Source organism: Vanellus vanellus, assembly GCF_965231255.1.
Source record: "Vanellus vanellus genome assembly, chromosome: 3".
Taxonomy (NCBI): Eukaryota; Metazoa; Chordata; class Aves; order Charadriiformes; family Charadriidae; genus Vanellus; species Vanellus vanellus.
The window spans coordinates 102578739-102597965 of NC_138907.1; the positions used below are offsets into that span (position 1 = coordinate 102578739).

General features: G+C 40.1%; 1 protein-coding gene across 1 annotated transcript in view; it reads right to left on the reverse strand.

Annotated features, from left to right (window-relative positions):
* Positions 1–1402: 1402 nt before the first annotated feature.
* The window catches only part of LRRC1 (leucine rich repeat containing 1), a gene marked incomplete at its 5' end in the record, with an annotated part of 73719 nt that continues 55894 nt past the window's right edge, over positions 1403–19227 (reverse strand). The window contains 6 exons of the mRNA XM_082481870.1: positions 1403–2631; positions 4546–4682; positions 6264–6436; positions 7316–7431; positions 17308–17391; positions 18472–18590. Coding sequence (XP_082337996.1) covers positions 2473–2631; positions 4546–4682; positions 6264–6436; positions 7316–7431; positions 17308–17391; positions 18472–18590 — 788 coding nt within the window. The 3' untranslated portion in view covers positions 1403–2472. The remainder of the gene's footprint in view (positions 2632–4545; positions 4683–6263; positions 6437–7315; positions 7432–17307; positions 17392–18471; positions 18591–19227) is intronic.

Sequence of the window (19227 nt, forward strand, 5' to 3'; positions counted from 1 at the left end):
AAAAATAAATCGATTGCTGAGCAGTTACTTCATGTCAAAGCCAATGCAGTAAGTAGTGCCTGTATTCTGCATAGTTTTGGGGCTGTGGTGCAGAGCTATAACGTTTATGTCTTGTTCCGACTTCAGCAGGAGGGAGTTAATTATTTTTATCCAGTGGCACATTAGGCAAAGCCCAAATCCAGGCTTTACACATTCATTTCATCTAGCTGATGGAGCTCTCCTCTTTATGCCTGGAGCAGATGCTGGGAAGACAAAAAAAAAAAACAACAAAAAAAAAAAAACCCAACAAACCAAACAACCCCAACCAACCAAACCACAGCCTCCAAATAAAAAACTGTCATCACAGAGCTCAGACTCTGCTGCCTTTGGCTTTGGTCTGTCTTTTTTAGGAACTCATTTTCATCTCAAATGGGTTTGCTGAGGTTTACTTGGGCTGCGGGTACAGTCTCCTACATTTTTAAACTTCTGTTATGTCGATCCCAGTAAGTACTTTAAAGAGAAAATTCTACCTAAGATTGGAGTCAACTGTACCAAAACCTCATTTTCTTTCTTGTTTTATTTTAAGAGCAGTTTGCCAAAAACAACAGGCAGAGCTCTGCCTTGGGAAGAATGAAATCGCGCTACCCCAGAACTAACCTAACACCTATCAACCTGCAGCAGCTCCTGCAAAGAGGAGACCATACCTCAAAGCTCAAATGAGGATCTTTGGGATGAGAAGAAATCATAAAAATGAATGTATTTTGCCAGGACAGATTTGAGTATTTGGAGATGGCTTGCCATACCCGCTTGTCCAATAGCAAGAAGAAAGCAGTGCCTTTTTTTAAAAGCTTAAAATCAAAATTTAGAAAGTTAAATTACAAAAATTATCACAGATTGCTGTCACTAATTTTAACACAGAAGTTAGAATGACTACCCTGATCTCCTCCTTTCCCATCTTCTCCCAGAAACCCTCATACCACCAACACTCACTGTAAGAAATGTTCAGCAGAAGGCGGCACGTGGTTAGCTGTATGTGAAGTGTCAGGTCTTTAATTTTGTTGAAATTTGGGTTCATTGCATTAGGTCACACTGAATATGTCAAATCTTTGCTCTGAAGTCAGACTGCTCGAGACCCTGCGCTTAACAAGTCAGTGGTCTTTGTTAACTCATGGCACACAGAGAACCCAGAGACACCAAAATCAATCTTTAGGAGCCTTTTGCAAAATTGTTACTTACTGAATTCAACTTGGTTAATACTTACCTTTATAAACAAACCATAACCCACAGATTTAACAAAACCTTGACATCAGCATTGGCCCACTGGACGTGCAACACAGTAACAATGATAGTAAATTGCAGTATCAATTCATACATACTTTAATTGCTATTTTAATGATACAATAAATCTACTGAAGCTTTTAAAGATTATGTTTTTATTATGGTTTTATATATTTATATAAAACCACCAAAGCACTTTAAAGAATCATGCTTTCTTGTGTAATACATAAAACTAGTTTCATACTGTGCTTCTGAAAGTCTATCGTGCTGTTTTTCAAGTTATTTTACAGATGGCACATTTAAAAAAAAAAAAAAAAGAGAGAACGGAAGCATGAATTTCTAGTGACTGCAATGCAACACAGCATCCAAAACAAGATGTTTCATTACAACTAAGTTAAAGTGTGAGTGCATTATGTAATAAACAATAGCAGTTTGGTCATTTTAATCTTAATTCTGCTTACAACAAAACTAACATTTGTGCTTCACGACCTAAAATCCCATGATATAAACATAAATTCTCTGTTGTAAAAATCCCAACAAATTATTGTTTGAAAAGAAAAACATATCTAAAACAGGAGACCAAGTTTAAATCTACTCACTTTCCTCGAGAATTGTTACATTTAAGACTAATATGACATACAGGACACAATAAGGCACAATGGGTGGTACAGACAAATGAATACAGTTGTCCATGAAATCATTCTCTTCCACAAATACTAAAATATGTACCGCTCAAGATAATTTTTCTCTTAAAAATGAAATACATCATTTTTGTTATGAAAGTCCTATACAAAAATTTAAAATTTACACCATCTGAGCTGCCAAAAAAATAAAAAAGTGTATCAATTTTCCACAAAACTATATTTCTCACCAGCACATCCAGCCACTGGGAAAAAGATACCCCAGCACTCTGGAAAAGAAAAGCATTATTCCCCCTGTGTTTAAGACAAAAATATTGTATTCTGCATACAGTAGTGTATTATACTTAAAAAAGCCTAGCACTAGTAAAATTACAATATCGATTTGGAAATTCTTGGTTCACTGCCTGGATGAAATAAGGCACTTTCTTCCAGTGGGCAGCACTTTTCACATATATGGAGATGATGAATCAGGTTCTGGTTAAAAACAAAAAGGGGCTCAGTGAGGTCCCAGAAGACGACAGGAACGTTTCAACAGCAGGGGAAGACACAGGAGGTAAAACCTGGAGATAAAACTCTACACAGAAGTGGTCACTCTGTCAATGGCATTATTGACCTCGTTTTTGTTTGAATCCAGTCCTTTAGCAGCATTCATATCATTCCGTAAATTCTCCACTGTCTTTTTCATGTTCTTTAATTCTCCAGGGTGTGGAGTGGCTCGCCTTAGAAGTGTTCTCTAAAAATAAACAGTGCAGTAAGTGGTTTTGCCTTCGTCTCTTTGAAAAACAACACACACTTTCAAGGCTTTAGAATTCACATACCAAATATTAGGTATTGCCTTTTTTCTCTTCCCCCCCCGCTTTTCCTTTTCTAACTACGATGCTCTGTGTTGAACATTATTTTCATAGCTGCTTGTTTATGAAGACAGTGAAAGAGGTTTTAAGAACTGTCTAGGAGCAAATTTTTTCCTCTCTTGACCAACTAATCTGAAAGCCACTCAAGTGAAGTACAATTACAAGTTATGATACGAAGATTCCTTCATAAATATAGTTGGGGATTATTTTTTTTCCCCTAAAACCACCCAAGTGATTTAAGATCACATTTCAAACAGAAAACATTCAGCTGGTTTTGAAAGAATCCCACAAGATCTCTTTACAGTGTCAAATACATGTTTGCGTGGAGCTCTGTATGTCTTCCAGCCCCACCACACAGTTTGGTTCTCCTGTCAATTGAGAACAAATATCTGAAGAAGAGGGAGCATTTCTCTCCCGTCTTAGGCACAAGAACATCTAACATCATTGTGCTGAAACCTTTACAAGGAAAACAAAATTTAAGAAAACCCCAGTTACCATCCAGAGTAGAGACCAACAGAGCACCAAGAATAATTGCACAAATATGTATCAGTATAATACGTACATACATGCAATTACTTTTCACTGGCATAAATGTAAACTGTGCAGATTACAGCGGAACTGATGACCCACAGATAGGTGCATTGGTCAAGACTGCTTTGGAAACGTGCCCTTCCTCCTCCCCAGTAGGATTGTAAACAACTTTTTCCCCTAAGAAGGTTCTTGCCTCAAGTCAAGCTGTAATACCATGACTAAAAGCAGTTATCATTAACACCTGAGCCCTCGTTATTGTATGGATATCCTCCGGTTGGCACAGTTGTTAAGAAGCATCCTTCTGAACTCCCTTATCAGGCAGCCTACAAACCACACTTGTCAGAGACATTTCGTTTCTGCTGCTTTGGATTAAGAAACCACCTTACTTGAAAACCTAAATGTTCATTTCCCTACTAACTAAGAATTTTTACAGCCGCTTTTTAAAGTAAGACCATGTTTCTCGTGTGCTACAGTCCAGAAAGTGCCCTGAAGTATCTCAAGATGAGCTCTAATAAGGACCACCCGCAAGTTTTTAGAGCATCAGAGAAGCGCGCTGAAAATCTGATTGAAGTAGTCTTAATCTTTACAAAGAGTTTTAATTGTTAATGAAAGTTAGTAAAGCTACAGATCACATTGCATTTTGATCTTCAGGACATGCAGAGCCGAACTTAATGGAGAGGTCTTATAAGTACAGTGACAGATGTTCCCACATCCTTTGTTTAAGTGGGAAACTAATGATCAACGTTCTTGCTGTTTATGGACACTATGGTTGTTACAACGCAAATGGTGGAGAAAAAAAAAAAAGAAGCAGCAAAGAGAGAGGGAAAGAAAGAGATTGGAAATAGAAACTAGAGAGACAAACAATGGCAAACTTAACAGAGACACATGCCAGAGTGCTGGATTCCTAAATTAGACCCTACATACTGTCAGGCAGTAAAGCTTCACAGATGCAGGGAAAGATTCTATCTTGTTTCTGGAAATAAACCATCCTGAGCAGACACAGGAAAACAAAGCAAAACAAAGACTGTCCTGCATCAGAAAATGAAAGTTATATTCAAAGCAGGGAAAAAAAAAACAAAAAACAAACGGCTTTTTAAGTCAGAATGAAAAGTTTCAGCAGTACACACGAACAGTTTCTGCTACAAACGTATGCAAAAAGCATGCAGTCACAGCTGAAATATTTGCAGCAAGACAGCTCAGATACTTTTACACTTTTGTGTTAAAGTCACAGTGTCTGCAGGGATCCAGAGGCTGGGAAAACATACCATTTCATTATCGTCTTCATCTTTTTCATCTTCTAAGAAGCGAATTGCACTGACTCTGTTCACTGCCCGCTCGTTCCATGTTTCATCTGACATTTCATTTACCAAACTCTCCAGTGCACCACATCGTGGTAGGTTATCTGTTAGAACAGCAGAACATAACTAAAGATTCCCAGCAAGTCTAAAACATCAACATGCTGTATTGTTAAAAATTGCAATATCCAACCAATTACTCATCCGGGATTTACAACTGGCTTTTTCTTTTTTTTTTTGAAAGAAAACAAAACTTGCATTAATTTTCTGTTATCAAGTACACACAATAAATAGTTTCTGTATACACAATAAATAGTTTCTGTATAAGAGAGAAATTTCTGCACTTGGACTGTTTCAAGTTTGTGGCCGTTTTAGAGTACTGATTATATAATTTAATATACTTGCCACTCGACATGCCTTTTTCCCTGACCATGGCTGCCATCTGACATTAGCCGTTTCCCTAAATGGCACTCCATAACGCAGGATCATTGCTTTCACTGACCTCTTCCTTTTAGTATTGCTAGGCGTACACGTCCAACAATCTAAATTCCAAGCCTTCTACCCTTGAAGTCACGAGATTCATTTGGACAAGAGGAAATCTGATTTCTAGTAGTGAGGCTTTTAGAGAAAGTCAGCCTGCCTCAGCTACTCCTCTTGAGCTAGCTTAATCTTCTCTACAGGTAAAGGAGTTAATTAATTTACTTATTTTAATTCTTAATGCAATTTGTATTCTTAAAATCCAGAAGCTGACACAAAACAGCCATTTGTACACTTCTACTGCTTTAATAGTTTCCATTTGCTCCAGCTGCAAAGTATTCCAAGAGTGGAATTAATCTAGGTAAGTTTGGGTTGGGTACCTACGATACAGATAATCTACAGTTGAGCTTTTCTCCTCAGACCCCCTTTGTACTCAGTGGAGAAGAATCCACGTGATTTCTTTTAAAAGTCTATTCTTGGATGGGATAAATTACTCTCCAGTGATTACAGCAAAAGTTTAAATATTAGCTCAGATGAATCCCCTTGAATGTTCACACATCGCTTGAGGACAAAAAACATCCAGAGGTTATTGGAGCAGCAATCCAGCCAACGGTGAAAAAGAGTTTATGGTTCCACCTGACCCAGAGGCAAGTTTCAGCACAAAAGGTAAAAGCAACTGATACTGCAATTCTACACTTGTTAAAGAACGTAATAAAGTTACTGTACAGCATCTTTGCTTGAAAAAAAAAAATTAGCTTGCTAAAAAATAAAATGACTACTGCTTATTACTAGCTATGCAACTATTTTTCTGCTAAAGAGATTGTAGTTGGAAAGCCACCAATTTTCACTACATATATATATATTTAAGATGTATAATCAATGGGCACAAATAGGGACAGTACTACTTGGCCCACTGGTTAGCCTCAGAACAATGATATTATCAAGAATTCCTCTTCCAGGTCTATATTTTATTTATTGTAGCTAGTGTCATTGTATTTTCAATAACACTCACAGCCACGTTTTTCAACTCTTCTGAAAACTAGTATGACTACAAAAAAAAAAAAAGTGTAAAAGTTAAAATTCAACCAGAACTTTGCCACTTTGCTCATTAGAGTTTATGCATGCTTTACAAACCTTTATGGAACAGACAACACGGTAAACAAAGATGAAGTACTTCTACACATAATGAAAAACTGACTGCAGGCACTTACCTTGGCAACCAGGCTCAGAAGGCATTTGAGGAAGTAATACACATGTTAAAATCTTCTCTCCTGTTTCAGGGTCTGTGTCAGTCTGAAACGTCAGCAAAGGCTGGGACTGGTTATCAGACAACCACAAAGCCTTCAGCTTTAAGGTAGTCAGTGAGAGGGGAAGATACGTCAACCTAGTTCAAAAAAGTAAAGTAAAAACGTCAAGGCAAGCTCCAGGAGATTTAACAGATAGTCATGAAGTTGACTCTTAAGTATATATCCCTGAGTTGGAATAAACAGCATTGCAGTGTTCACCAACTCCAACTACTCCATTCTTTTAAAAAGACTCTGCAGCTTGACTTTATACCATAATTCTCTGTAGCTGTGAGTAACAGATAAAGCCACGCTGAGCTCTTTCTCCTGCGGTAAAACACCCTGGAAGGCAGACAGCTGCTTCTGCTCTGGAGCCTTATATACATACAGTTGCCAGAACAGAAATATGTCAGTGCCTATGAGACAATTACATTGCTTAGATGAGAGGCCATTTGCTTTTCCTTTTTTCTGGCCCCTGTTTAACGTCCTACTAAGCAACTGAACTAATTTGCTGCTTTACGCTTCAATCCCCTCCTTTTTGCATTTTGATGTCTGAAGCATGTCAACTAAGATTCATGACAAGCCACAAGGTGAAAGTGGCATTATTTGTTACTTGGACTGTATCTCTGAGGTAAGAAACTCAGTATTAGTGTTACCTGACGTTAAGGCTGGTAGTTTCAGCTGAAGCTCTACCAAATTGCCTAGACTCTCAGTTTTAATTAAGAAATCCAGAGGGGTTTTTTTTTAAATCCCATCTTTTCCTCAGGGTCAAAGCAATTCAGAAAATGTACTCATGACAACACACAATTTATGCTACTTTGGGACAAAGGAGAAGACTACTTTGACAATTTCAACAGTAACACTAACACAAAAGTCATAACTGGTTTTTTGTTACTTCATTCTTGGATGTAGTGTCTTTTGTTGTTAGAAAGAATTAAGTAAATCCAGCAAAAGAAAGTGGCAATACAAAAACCTCTTACCTGTTTCCAGCAACATCCAGGACATGAAGTTCAGCGGCTTGTGAAATTTCAGAGGGAATTCGAGATAATCTGTTGTCACGTACAGAAAAGACGTTAAGACTGCAGCACCCCCCAATCTATATTAGAGAAGAGAGGGGGGGAAAAAAAAAAAAAAAAAAAAAAAAAGAGAGAAAGTCTGGTTTTGTTGCGGTACGATAGTATAAACAAAGGCATGCAGTACGGGTCACGTAATATGTCATAGCGCATTCAAGTTACGATGCCTGCCAGACGCTTCACCCAGAGGTACAGACTGCAAACAAGTGTCAGCTTAAAAGAAGCCTGACCTGAAGCAAATCTGTTGGAGCAGTTTCTTGAATATCTGTATCTGCAAATAACGTATATCTTTACGAGCAGGTCAGGTTCTAGCTACCTTGTAGAGCCTTCCACGCCAGGCAAGAGATCAGTAACCGCACAGACGGCACTGTGTAGACAGCCCCCCCCCAAAAATACTAACTTTAGCTTTCAACTTTTTCTAGCTCTACGTTTTACATATTAATTCTTTCTTTCCTCGTGGCAACTTTAGATACAAGCAAATGCAATGGGGCTTTAGGCAGGGCAAAATGCTAAATACACCGATCAACTCCCAAAGTTTATCGAGTCCGCAAAGAGTAAGGAAGCGTTCACAAAAAAGTAGACGACTTCATGAGTAACATCTTTGATGCCCTGTTTTATTAGGAGCATCTAATTTCAAGATGATTCCCAATTTAATCTAATATCCTCTGTCTCTACCAGTTTATCTGAACGTATTCCAAAGCTAATTTTCAGGTGCAAAAGATGGGATTTTTGAGTCTTTGCCTTTGATGCAAAATATAGATATTTTAAGGGTCATATTTTCAGTAAAAAAGAAACCCTCTAGATTTGATTAAAAAAATCCACATTCCACCTTTTTGTTCCAGATGGCAATTACTAGTCCGATAAACAAAGAGCCAGAGGAGAAGGATCTGGGGGTTGTGGTAGACAGTAAATTATCCATGAGCAAGCAATGTGCCCTTGTTGCCAAAAAGGCCAATGGAATCCTGGGCTGCATAGGGAAGAGTGTGGCCAGTAGGTCGAGGGAGGTCATTCTCCCCCTCTACTCTGCACTGCTGAGGCCACAACTGGAATACTGTGTCCAGTTTTGGGCTCCCCAGTTCAAGAGGGACAGGGAACTGCTGGAGCAAGTCCAGCGAAGGGCAACTAAGATGATTAAGGGATTGGAGCATCTCCCTTATGAGGAAAGGCTGAGAGAGCTGGGACTCTTTAGCCTGGAGAAGAGAAGGCTGAGGGGAGACCTTATTATGGCGTACAAGTATCTAAAGGGTGGGTTGAAGGAGGACGGAGCCAGGCTCTTTTCAATGGTTCCCAGTAACAGGACGAGGGGTAACGCGCACAAGTTAGAACACAGGAAGTTCCGTTCAAATACACGGAAACACTTCTTTACGATGAGGGTGACAGAGCACTGGCACAGGCTGCCCAGGGAGGTTGTGGAGTCCCCTTCTCTGGAGATTTTCAAGACCCGCCTGGATGCAGTCCTGAGTAATGTGCTCGGGCAATCCTGCTTTAGCAGGGGAGTTGGACTAGATGATCTCTAGAGGTCCCTTCCAACTCTGAAAATTCTGTGATTCTGTGAAACACTGAGATTATTAGTTTTAGCAACTTGAAAGCTGCTTCAAGTAGCTCTTTGTTCTTATTCACAAAGGAAACTTACCTTTGTTTGCTTATCATACAGAGCTTCAAAAAGCACTGCTGCTTGTTTGCCAGTTCCAAAACTCACCATGAGAAGGGGGAAAAAAAAGCATTTCTTCTCCTACTTATCAGAGGCGAAATATCCCAAAACCTTTTGAAGCTTTCAGGTTAAGCGGACTTAGAACCTAACTATAGACAGCAAACCTACTGAAAGATCTTAATTCAAGAATTAGAGGACTTCTATAGTCACACACACATAAGAAGGTTCTTCTGTCACAACAGAGCCAACATGTCACTACACCTTCGTCAGGAGTCCGCAGAACTGAGCTGAAATTATTTGTGTGCTGTAATTGTCAGTTCTGTCTTTGCAAAATCCACAATTCAGTCCAAACCCAAGTTTGAGATTGCAGAAAAATACCACAAAAGCTTTTCCGCGAGTCAAAGTAAAAATTGTGTTGATTTAACCTACACTATTGACCAAGAAAAAAAAAAGCCATTTTTAAAAGGATGCAACTGTGACTGAGAAAATAAAACAAACAAATGGAGCACTTACACCCCACTCACCTTCCTTTGTGTCATAAATACATGTTAATGGCAGAAAGCAGCAATCAGCTGCTCAAGGCTTCTGATTCACAAGCTATTTACAGTGCAAAGTTACAGCACAACATCCTCTTGACAAAACAAAATCTGTGATGGTTTCCCTTAAATCACTGCACTCTAAGACGCAGCTATTTCAGAAGAGTGTCAGCTGTCCCAGCCCTGAGCGTACACCAGGAGCAGCAACCTGCTTAGCCATTTTGGCTTGTGAATCAAAGCCTTTAGAAACCAGTGTTCAAATTGCAAGCAAATATTTCTTAGTACAATAATTCCACTATTCACTTTAAAACGAGTATAGATTCTTAAATAATGTGCCTTGACACATTCAGAGAATACAGTTCCATATAGGAAAACAATTTTTAAAAACAACAAAGCCCAACATATATATGCATATATACACACAGTAAGTGTCTACTTGGTGTATCTAACATGAGGAGCTGTGAAAAGCAAGAGGTACAACTAGTGAACGCTGATGAGCTGGCAAGTGATGCCCTAACTGACACAAAGTGTTCGCTTTTCCATGAATGAAGTTTGCGTTATTCAGTCTTGGAGTATGGAGATCCAAACAGTTTAGCCAAACAAACAAAGTAAAGCCATGCAGCCCTGATGAGACCAAAACTTCTATACTTTTGACAATGGAAAAAATGCAGCAGTGGAACCGGCCGGCCTGAGTCATCATGCATTTAAAGCAGTTTAATGAAAGGTAACAGTAGAACCGTGGACTGAATAATACTTACAGGGTTATCAATTTACCTGACCCATAATTTTCCAAGCGGCTAACAATTAAGAAAATACAAGAGATGTTCAATTTATTTTTCTTTATCCATACTGGACAAGAGCATGCCAACAACTGGAGACACAACATACATTCTTCTACTGCCAAAGAGGGTTAGAACTTCTAAATTATTTTAACTTCAGTTATTTTAACTTTGCTCTATCAGTCAATAGGCAATTGTGTAAAGGTGGTGTTTCATTCAGAGGTAGTGAAGACCTTTTCTTTTTTTAAAAGGGTAGTGGGGGGGAGATAACAGACAGCTACTGTTTTTTTTTTTTATGAAACTGTTTTTAGAAAACGCAGGCAGAATCTAACAAGCAGCATCGGGTGAGATATCACAGAGGGAAAAAAAGACAAGCTGTCAGTTTGAAAAAAAACCTACAATCTTTGTAATTTCCAAAAAAGATGGCACCCATCCAGCAGTACAGAAAGACATCAGGTCCAACGTTTGAAAACCTAAACATGAAGTGGTACCACTGAGGCAAAGTGCACACACTAAATGGCATGCTGAAAGGAAAACATCGTTGTGACCACCATGAAGTAATACGGTATCAGAATGCCGCTGGTTTGGCTGAGAGTCATTAACTGACAAAGAGCCATGCTTTCCAAGGGTTTGATCACATGCTTACAACAGACTTTGCCAAACCACCGCATAGGCACCAAGTACACACTTGAGACCACAAGCCCATTTAACGGTTAAGCACACAGTTCATTTTGAGCACAGACTTCCATTAATGGGGACAAGCGTGCTTAGTTCTAGGCACATGAGTAACTGTTCCCAAGACTGGTGGCTTAAAGAAGTCCTCACGTTCTTCCGTAGCGAGCTAGACATCAGGAAAAGGTCTCGAATGAGTTGTGCATGTCTAAGTCATACTCCTGAGATTTATTTCATTCTAGCAACTTTAATTTAATGGTTAGTCACTTGTCTCATCACACCATCTCCAAAGAACAGTCAGCCTAGATACAAAAAAAAAAAACAACCAACCAAACCAAAAACAAAACCACAACAACAAAACCCACACATCAGTCAGGCAGAAAATGATCATTACTACAAAGTGCGAGTTTTGAGATCACTGATTTTACAGTAAAGTCTCAACAAAACTGCTTATTTGTATTCAGATGGATTTGCTTCAGAGGATGAGCGTCACTAGAACCCCTCCGGGTTCTACACAAAACTCTACCCCTACGGAGGACTTTTTTTGCTCTTTTCTTCTGTCTCAATCTGAGGCTCATCCTTCTAACTGCTTCTTTGTTCTGGCGATGAAGTAAGACTTGGGCATACACAGAGAGAATGTGTCATGGTTTGAGCTGCGAGAACTCCCCTCTATGTTCTGATCATGACCCGCGTTCACCACCCAGCCTCCTGCTTTTTTGCCATCCACACACCCGCTGCCAGTCCATCTCAAAACAGTCCTCCAGAACCACAAGTCTTATCAACACCACTTCTCTACTGATGTTTCTCATGACTCCTCCTCTCTGCTGCAGACAGACTGTTGTTTTGACACCTGCATCAGTTCTGTATTTTTGGTCACCCGACACTTCCTGTGCTTCTCTGTTGCAATAACTGGGCTATTTGATTTTTCTTGCTGATGACACTGTCGCAGCTTTCTGGAGGTAAACCCAAGAAAAGTGTGCAGATTCATCCCTCTCCTCCCATTTAGATCCCTCCCAAAACCTCCTATTTGCCCCCTCTCTTGAGCCCAGCTCTCAGATACGGTCATTCATCACCACAGACCAAATTTCACTGATTATGATGGCGCATCCTCACATTCTTGGTGCTCTAAAGCCAAAACACAAATTAAAGTTGGGAAACTTAGAAGACTTTCAGGTTATGTTAGCTGAGTAACATCTTTTGATCTCAGCATCTGTTAACTGCTCAAAAGCTATGAATCAATTCTGCTGTCCTTTACCAGTTAGCATCTTTCACACAGGTATAAACAACGCAAAAAAACAAAAAGACATTATGACAAATACTACCATGATTATTCTTTAGCATGTGACTAACGTCCTGTGATACATCTCTTATTCAACGCCCAATACTTTATACAACTCTGATAAATGTATTGGGAATTTAAACACAGTTCCTATTGTGTTGTAAAACATTTTCCAGGGTGTCATAACCAAAATTTTGTTTGGATTCAAAGTAAATAAAGTCAGAATTTTCCTTGGTCCCAGACACAATAGATTAGTTCTTTAATTGCAAGCACAGAATACATTTAGAGGTGGAAGAAACTGCCCAATTCACTACTATTAGCTATTATTCAGTTATTATTAACTTTATATTGGCTAGGAAAACCTTCGGCAAACTCACTGCACCACCGGTGAATAGTAGGGGAGAAGCACAGCAATATTACTTCTCTGCCCTCTGACTCCAGACAAGTTTTCCTGCATTTTTGCTTAGTGCCTTTTTTCCCTTCGAGACACACAAACACATACTTCTACACAAATGAGGGTAAGGACGGGACATTGGAAATGAAATCCAGAAACAACAAAGCGGCCCCAAGTTATTTAAGAAAAAAAAAAGAAATGTAAAAAGCGCAGTTATTGCCAAAAAAACCCTTGAAGTTTTACCTACTGTAGTAATAATTCTCACAATATACCTCAGAGCCAGGAAGGACACATTACCAGATCTCTGCAGGTTGTAGAGACACATTAACAAAAGCACATGAACTGGAAAACATTCCAAGGAGGTTATTTATGCAAGTGCCAAAATCAACACACCAGTTTCACCAGCGTTCCAGTGCCAGGGTGGGATTTCAATACCAAAGAGTCACCAGGCAGGTCTTTCAAGTTTCAGGGGAAAAACATTTGTAACTATGAACAGGTTTAGACATCCTCAGTTCTTGCCGAAGTCCGTTTCACCACTCAGTTCAGTGAGAGAGGGATTGAGCTGCAAGATGAGATACTGAAGATGGAATCTGTCAGTGACTCAAGTCTTGTCAGCTGTTCCACGTTTTACCTTATCCATGAGCACCAGATACAGAAGAACCTTTGAACCAGGAAACCTTGAAGGGGTATTTGCATACAAATTCCTCAATAATCCCAAGTCAAGAAATCTTACACCAAAAGATAGAGACTGGTTTTACAAATGTGCACGGAAACAATCTGGCAATGTAATGGCTTGACAAGTTGACCCAAAGTCCGACCCTAGTAAACTGCTAACAAAACAACAACAACAAAAAAACAAACCACCAAACAACCCCCTTCCCCAAAACAGCAAAAAAAAACCCCAAACTATACCATCACAAAAAAAGCTAGAACTCGTAAGTTATCTCACCAGGTTATACTACAGCAGGCACATCATTTCTGCCATCATAACTATAAAAGCTCTCTTTGCTACAGGAATAATTCTGAAGGGAAGGACAGAGACACCAGCCAGTAGATGTGACATTGGTTACATGTACTCTCTCCCTAGTAGAGTTCCGTTTTTTCTATCCATGTTACCAGACTACATGCCTTTGTCCCTCTCCAACAGAAACCAGTAAAGGCCTGTCCCACGCCCATTTCTCAATAAGGATGAAGACCACAAATGCGCAGGTGTTCTAGCGCTCTGTGAGGCAGAGAAAGAACAAGAGAAAGAAGGAAGGAAAAGAGGGAAAGGAAAAGAGGGGGAGGATACCGACCAAGAATCTCTGCAGTGCACACTCTGCTTCTGCATCTGATTCTGCTTCTGTGAAGGGGGAACCAGTGTATCAGTAATGCTGATTGATGTGCAAAGGTCTGAGACCCCAATCTTCGCCATACTATCGCAGGAGACATCTTAAGCCGCGCATAGCAGGCAGGGGTGTTCAAAATCACTACCGTCAGAAGCTTGTGCCTGGCTTTAAATACTAATTAGTCAGTTTGAGATGAAAATAAATGGAAAATAAATAGATCTCACTGTCAAGCAGAACCTTCTAACAGACAGAGAAATGGTGACGCATTTTTCAGTTTTTCTTAAGTGCTCTACCATTGCATTTGTATTTATTTTTTTTCCAAGTCAGTAATGATGAGAAGGAAAATGAAAACTGAACATTTCACCAGGACACCAATTTGTTTCTGTCATCCAAATTGAAACTCACCATTGGGATCTTCGCCACTATCAGCACCCCTGAAGCTGCTCCTGCGGATGTTCTGCGTAACAGCAAACACTACTTGTGACACCTGTGCACTCTGTTTACGCAGAACATTTTTCTTTGAGAGCTATGAAATGTGACTCTTCACTGAATTCCTCTGAATTTTAACTGGAAAACTTGTACTAGAGAAATGTTCACGTTTGGTTTAAAGCAAAAAGCTACTGGTCAAGAAAAGTACTACACCAAAAAAACCCCACAGCTCCAGGACCAGATGAAACACGAGCAGAGAGCAGTAGATTTCTTTCTGTTTTCGAAACTAGCATTTCAACATTGTTAGAAGGTCATCTAAAGACTTTGAGGGAAAAGTGTTTTATTGCACAGCCGAAGCACAAGGAATTGAAACTGAAACTTGAAAAATTGAAACTGAAGTGTCTCATTAGCTAGAGAATAGGTTCTGCAATACGTGCATATTAACAGTATTTTTGAGACAAACCATTGCATCAGTTGTTTATGCTTTCTATTTATTACCATTACCACCTGGGAATTCACATCCACCGCTCTACAGGGTGGATATGACCCTCCAGCCTTCCTTTAAAAATAAAAAATAAAAGAATTTTAAAAATCCACAGAGCAAAACATACTTCAATGAAACATTCTGGAATTCTCACGCTAACGTATTTTCAAAGCTTTTGCTCTGATGACAAAGATAGATAGGTGGGGAGACCTTCACAGGAAAATAAAAAAGTCTGTTTCAGAGAAGTGGATGCCAAGGAGCTCTGTTTCCTCTGTTTCTCTGCCAAACTCCCAGGGAGCCACCCTCTCCCATCTTTATTTCCGGGACTTTCTACAGCTCCTCAGCTCACCTCATTCCAGATACCACGTTCCATTTCCTCATCACCCACCTTCTCCAAACACAGATTCATCCCTGACTTTATCCCACCCCCTGTGCAGATGTCCCCTCCCCTCTGTCCCACATGCACTAATGTTCTCCACACATGTTCTTCTTCACTTCACCCTTTGATATCTTCACCGACTCAGCAATGCTTTCCACCTCTGAAACCCATTTCTGGTTCCCAGTCCCCAGTTTCTTGTTCAGTATCAATCCCTTTATTGTTCTGCACTGAGCCCTTGATTCTCTTATTCCCCCTAGAAAGGCACATTCCATATTCACTCTGCTTTACCTGCTGCTGAAGCTGAGCCTTCTCCTCTCACCTGCTCCTGTCCCTGCTCCTTCCAAGCCACACTGCTCACCCTCATGCACCGTCCCCAATACCACGAACTTCATTAACTAAGAAAAGTGCTCACACACTACATAAGCTATGAATGGCCGTTCTGGAAATAAAGTGTGTCAGTAAAACTTTACACACAATAACAAACGCAGAACACTTCTGCTTAAAGGTGGACTAGACACAAAATTGTACGAGTCTCAAGTACAAATAGCTTAGCACACGTGTGTAATGTATTAAATTAAGTTCTTTGTACAGATGTGGAAAAGTTTTCTGCTGAATGAGCACAAGATCAAAACTGCCATCATATCCCAACCCAGAAACATGGTTTTCCCAAGGTCCTGCCTCTTGCTACCATTTATGCAACCCGTCCGAGTACGCCCTCTGCAATTTTCTGTTCAGAATCAGCACCACCTCTGCAGAGGAGCCACTGTCCTGCTGCAGTACTCACATTTCTTCCCTCCCTCACCTTCCCCTCCCGTCAAACACACACTTACAAGCCAGTCTGTAAAGGAGCAATAAGGGCTATCGTGGAGCCCCCATCAGGTGACAGACCTGTCGCAGCTCAGACCTGGGCCATCGGAATTGCTGCTGCCAGTGCCATGGCAGCATCCCCTGCCCCTGCTCGATCCCTCCGCTTCAGACCATCGACTCTGCCCCATCTCCTGGTTCCCAACCACTTTGCTTCCTCCTCACACCTTCTCCTCAAGCTGTCCAAGCTCCCAAAGTAAGCACGCCTGAGCAAGAGTGTGCGTTCACTCCTCTCAATTCCCACCCATCTGCTGCCACTTGCTCCTGAAGTGGCTGCAAGTGGTGAACAAATCCTACGACCTCAGAGTCCCTTGTTCGAAACAGATAGGAAAATGAAGGGGGAGCGCCACCTGGGCAAAAATTAGAGACAATCAGTAGCGCAAACAGAACCAACTCGCAGTCCCGTGCTCCAGTCAGGGGATGCTGCTTGCCCCGATCTCTTTCCAGAATTTACTGCTGAACTAAAGTAAGGCCTTCGTTATATTTAGTTTCACAACAGAAATTGTAGCCTCATTTCATTCTATATACTGTTACCATAGACAAGAATTCCTAGTGATCATAGCTGTAAGATTTGAGGTATCAGTGATCTTGGTCATATCAGGTCCTCATATTTAAAGGCAAAAGTAGTCCTGAGAGCTCCAAAACCAAAAAGGCTGTCAAAACAGCCTCTGAATCATTTTTCAGAATATAAAACTTTCCCTTTGCTATTGCTCACGAGAGTGAGGTAAGAAAGACTCCAGCAGTATTTTTATACTATACGCAGAAGAGGCATATTGATGTTCAAATGTATTCACCAACAGAACTCCCAGTCTTCAAAGAGTGCTGGACCGGTCACCCACACTGGGAATGACTAGTTACAAGCTAATTAGATCCAAGCCTTCTTGTTCAACTGCAAAGACATTTTGCACTTCCAAGCCACCAAATTACCACAGCTGCCGTTCAGATTTACGCTGTTCAGATCTAATGAACAAGTTTCTGGTTGTGATCAGTTTGGGAAGAATACCCAGTGGATCAAAGCTGCCTGCTACTTCTTGTAGGCATTTGAAATCAAGAGTTTTCTGTTTGTGTAATCACATCTGTGAGAGCTAATTATGCAAGACTTACCTCTTTGGGCAAAGATGTTAATTTGTTTCTATCGGCATTCAAATTGTTCAGCTTCTTTAGTTTTCCAATGCTCTTCGGCAATGACTGTGCCAACAAAACCAAAACAGAATTTGTAAATTCAGAGTCACAACAAATCTTATCTCACTTTAAAATTAATTAATTTTAATAGACTCAAAAGACTTATTCATAGATTTAATAAATTATTTATTGAATTTAATAGAATTTATTTAATTTAGTAGAATTAATAGACTGATCCATTTTCAAAATTGGAGTGTAGTTAACCCTCATTAGTACCAGGCCTTCCAAGGGAGATCCAAGGTTTTATCTTGCAAAAGAAATGTCCAGGAATGTCAGTTTCTAACACAAATTCACTCCTGAGTTATATCTGCACTAAGATTATAGATGCACAGCAGCTGTTAACAGAAGCATGTATGCAGAATGTCCATGTTATCTAACTTTAGGCTCCCTAAATAGCTAATCGAGAGGCCAGCATCTAACTTAGGTGCTATGAAATGACACCCGGAGAGGCATCTTTCCAACAGGCTTAAGCTCCTAACTCAACCAAGCACCAACTCAACTTAAGAAACACTCAAGCCTAGATTTTTGTAAACACTTCTACTCTCCGAGTGTCAGTGTCACATGAAGGCAGTTCCAAAATAAAGGATGGAGACACCTAATGGAAGGAAGCCTGAGATTTTATTTTAATTGACCACATGCCATATTTAATACTTGGCTGGAGCAGATCAGCAGAGCAAGGAACAGTAAAACAGCAGCTCTGCAGTGTTCCGGGCTTCTATTCAGTTCCAGCAAGTTTGATCCAGATAACGCACAGCAAAAATTTGCAACAACACAACGCGGCACAAACACCGCATTATAAACACAACAAAGTAAGTGAAACCTGCACTCCAGGTGCTACGATTCCCTTACTGGTCATGAAACATTCAAGAGTGAATATGTAATTGCAGAGGCCTTTGGAAGGGAGGACTGTTGCCACACACAACTTGATCTTCAGCATTCATTTAACAAGTTGGAAATAAGACGCGTTTAAAAGAAACTCGCTCCTTAGCGGTAGCAATGGTGAGCAGCCTTATGAGCTAAGTGATTCAGCACTTAGCAGGAGATCTTGTTACCACCAGCCACTTGAGCAGCCACGACCACGCTTACCTGCAGTTGGTTTTCTGTTAGAACTAATTCAGTAAGGCTTTCGCAGTCTCCAATTGAATCTGTTAGTTGAATAAGTTTGTTCTGGTCAACCTTCAAAATGGAGAGCCTCCTCAGTTTGCCTGGATAGAAAGAACAACAAATTTGTTTAGCTTAGTATCCTCTGATACCTGCCTTAATTACAAAAACTCATTCTGCTGCAAAACTTTTAGAAATTCTCTAACACAACGAAATATTTTTTTCACGTTAAAAAAAAGAATCCAAGCACTGCTTCGCTTGCTGCTTGCACTATTTTTGCAAGTTTACAACATCACTGAATTAATATTAAATATAAATATATATTTATATCCAGCATTCAAGCATATTGCAAAGTCTACCCAAAGGCCTACAAACAGGATAAAATTATCTATTTTTTTCCTCAATTATAAATGTTTATTAATGAAGAAGTGTTCAGAAGATCACCTACGCCTACACAGACACAGTAAGAAGGGCTTGCACTGAAGTGAGAGCCCAAACCCAAACAGGACTGAGGTCTCTTTGTCCTAATATAGAACCCAGTTAGTCAGACGTGAGACCCAAGTTTATTTTTTGGAATAGAAATCAAACTCCTTTGAAGGCCTTCTCCACAGGAAGGACAAAACACTATTTCAGAGCAGAAAGCTCACCTTGTTCTGCTCCTTTGTACCAGAATGGTCTTCAGTGCAAAGCAGAGCTGACCCAGGCAGAGCCCAAGGCAGAGAACTCAGGAGACATCACTAG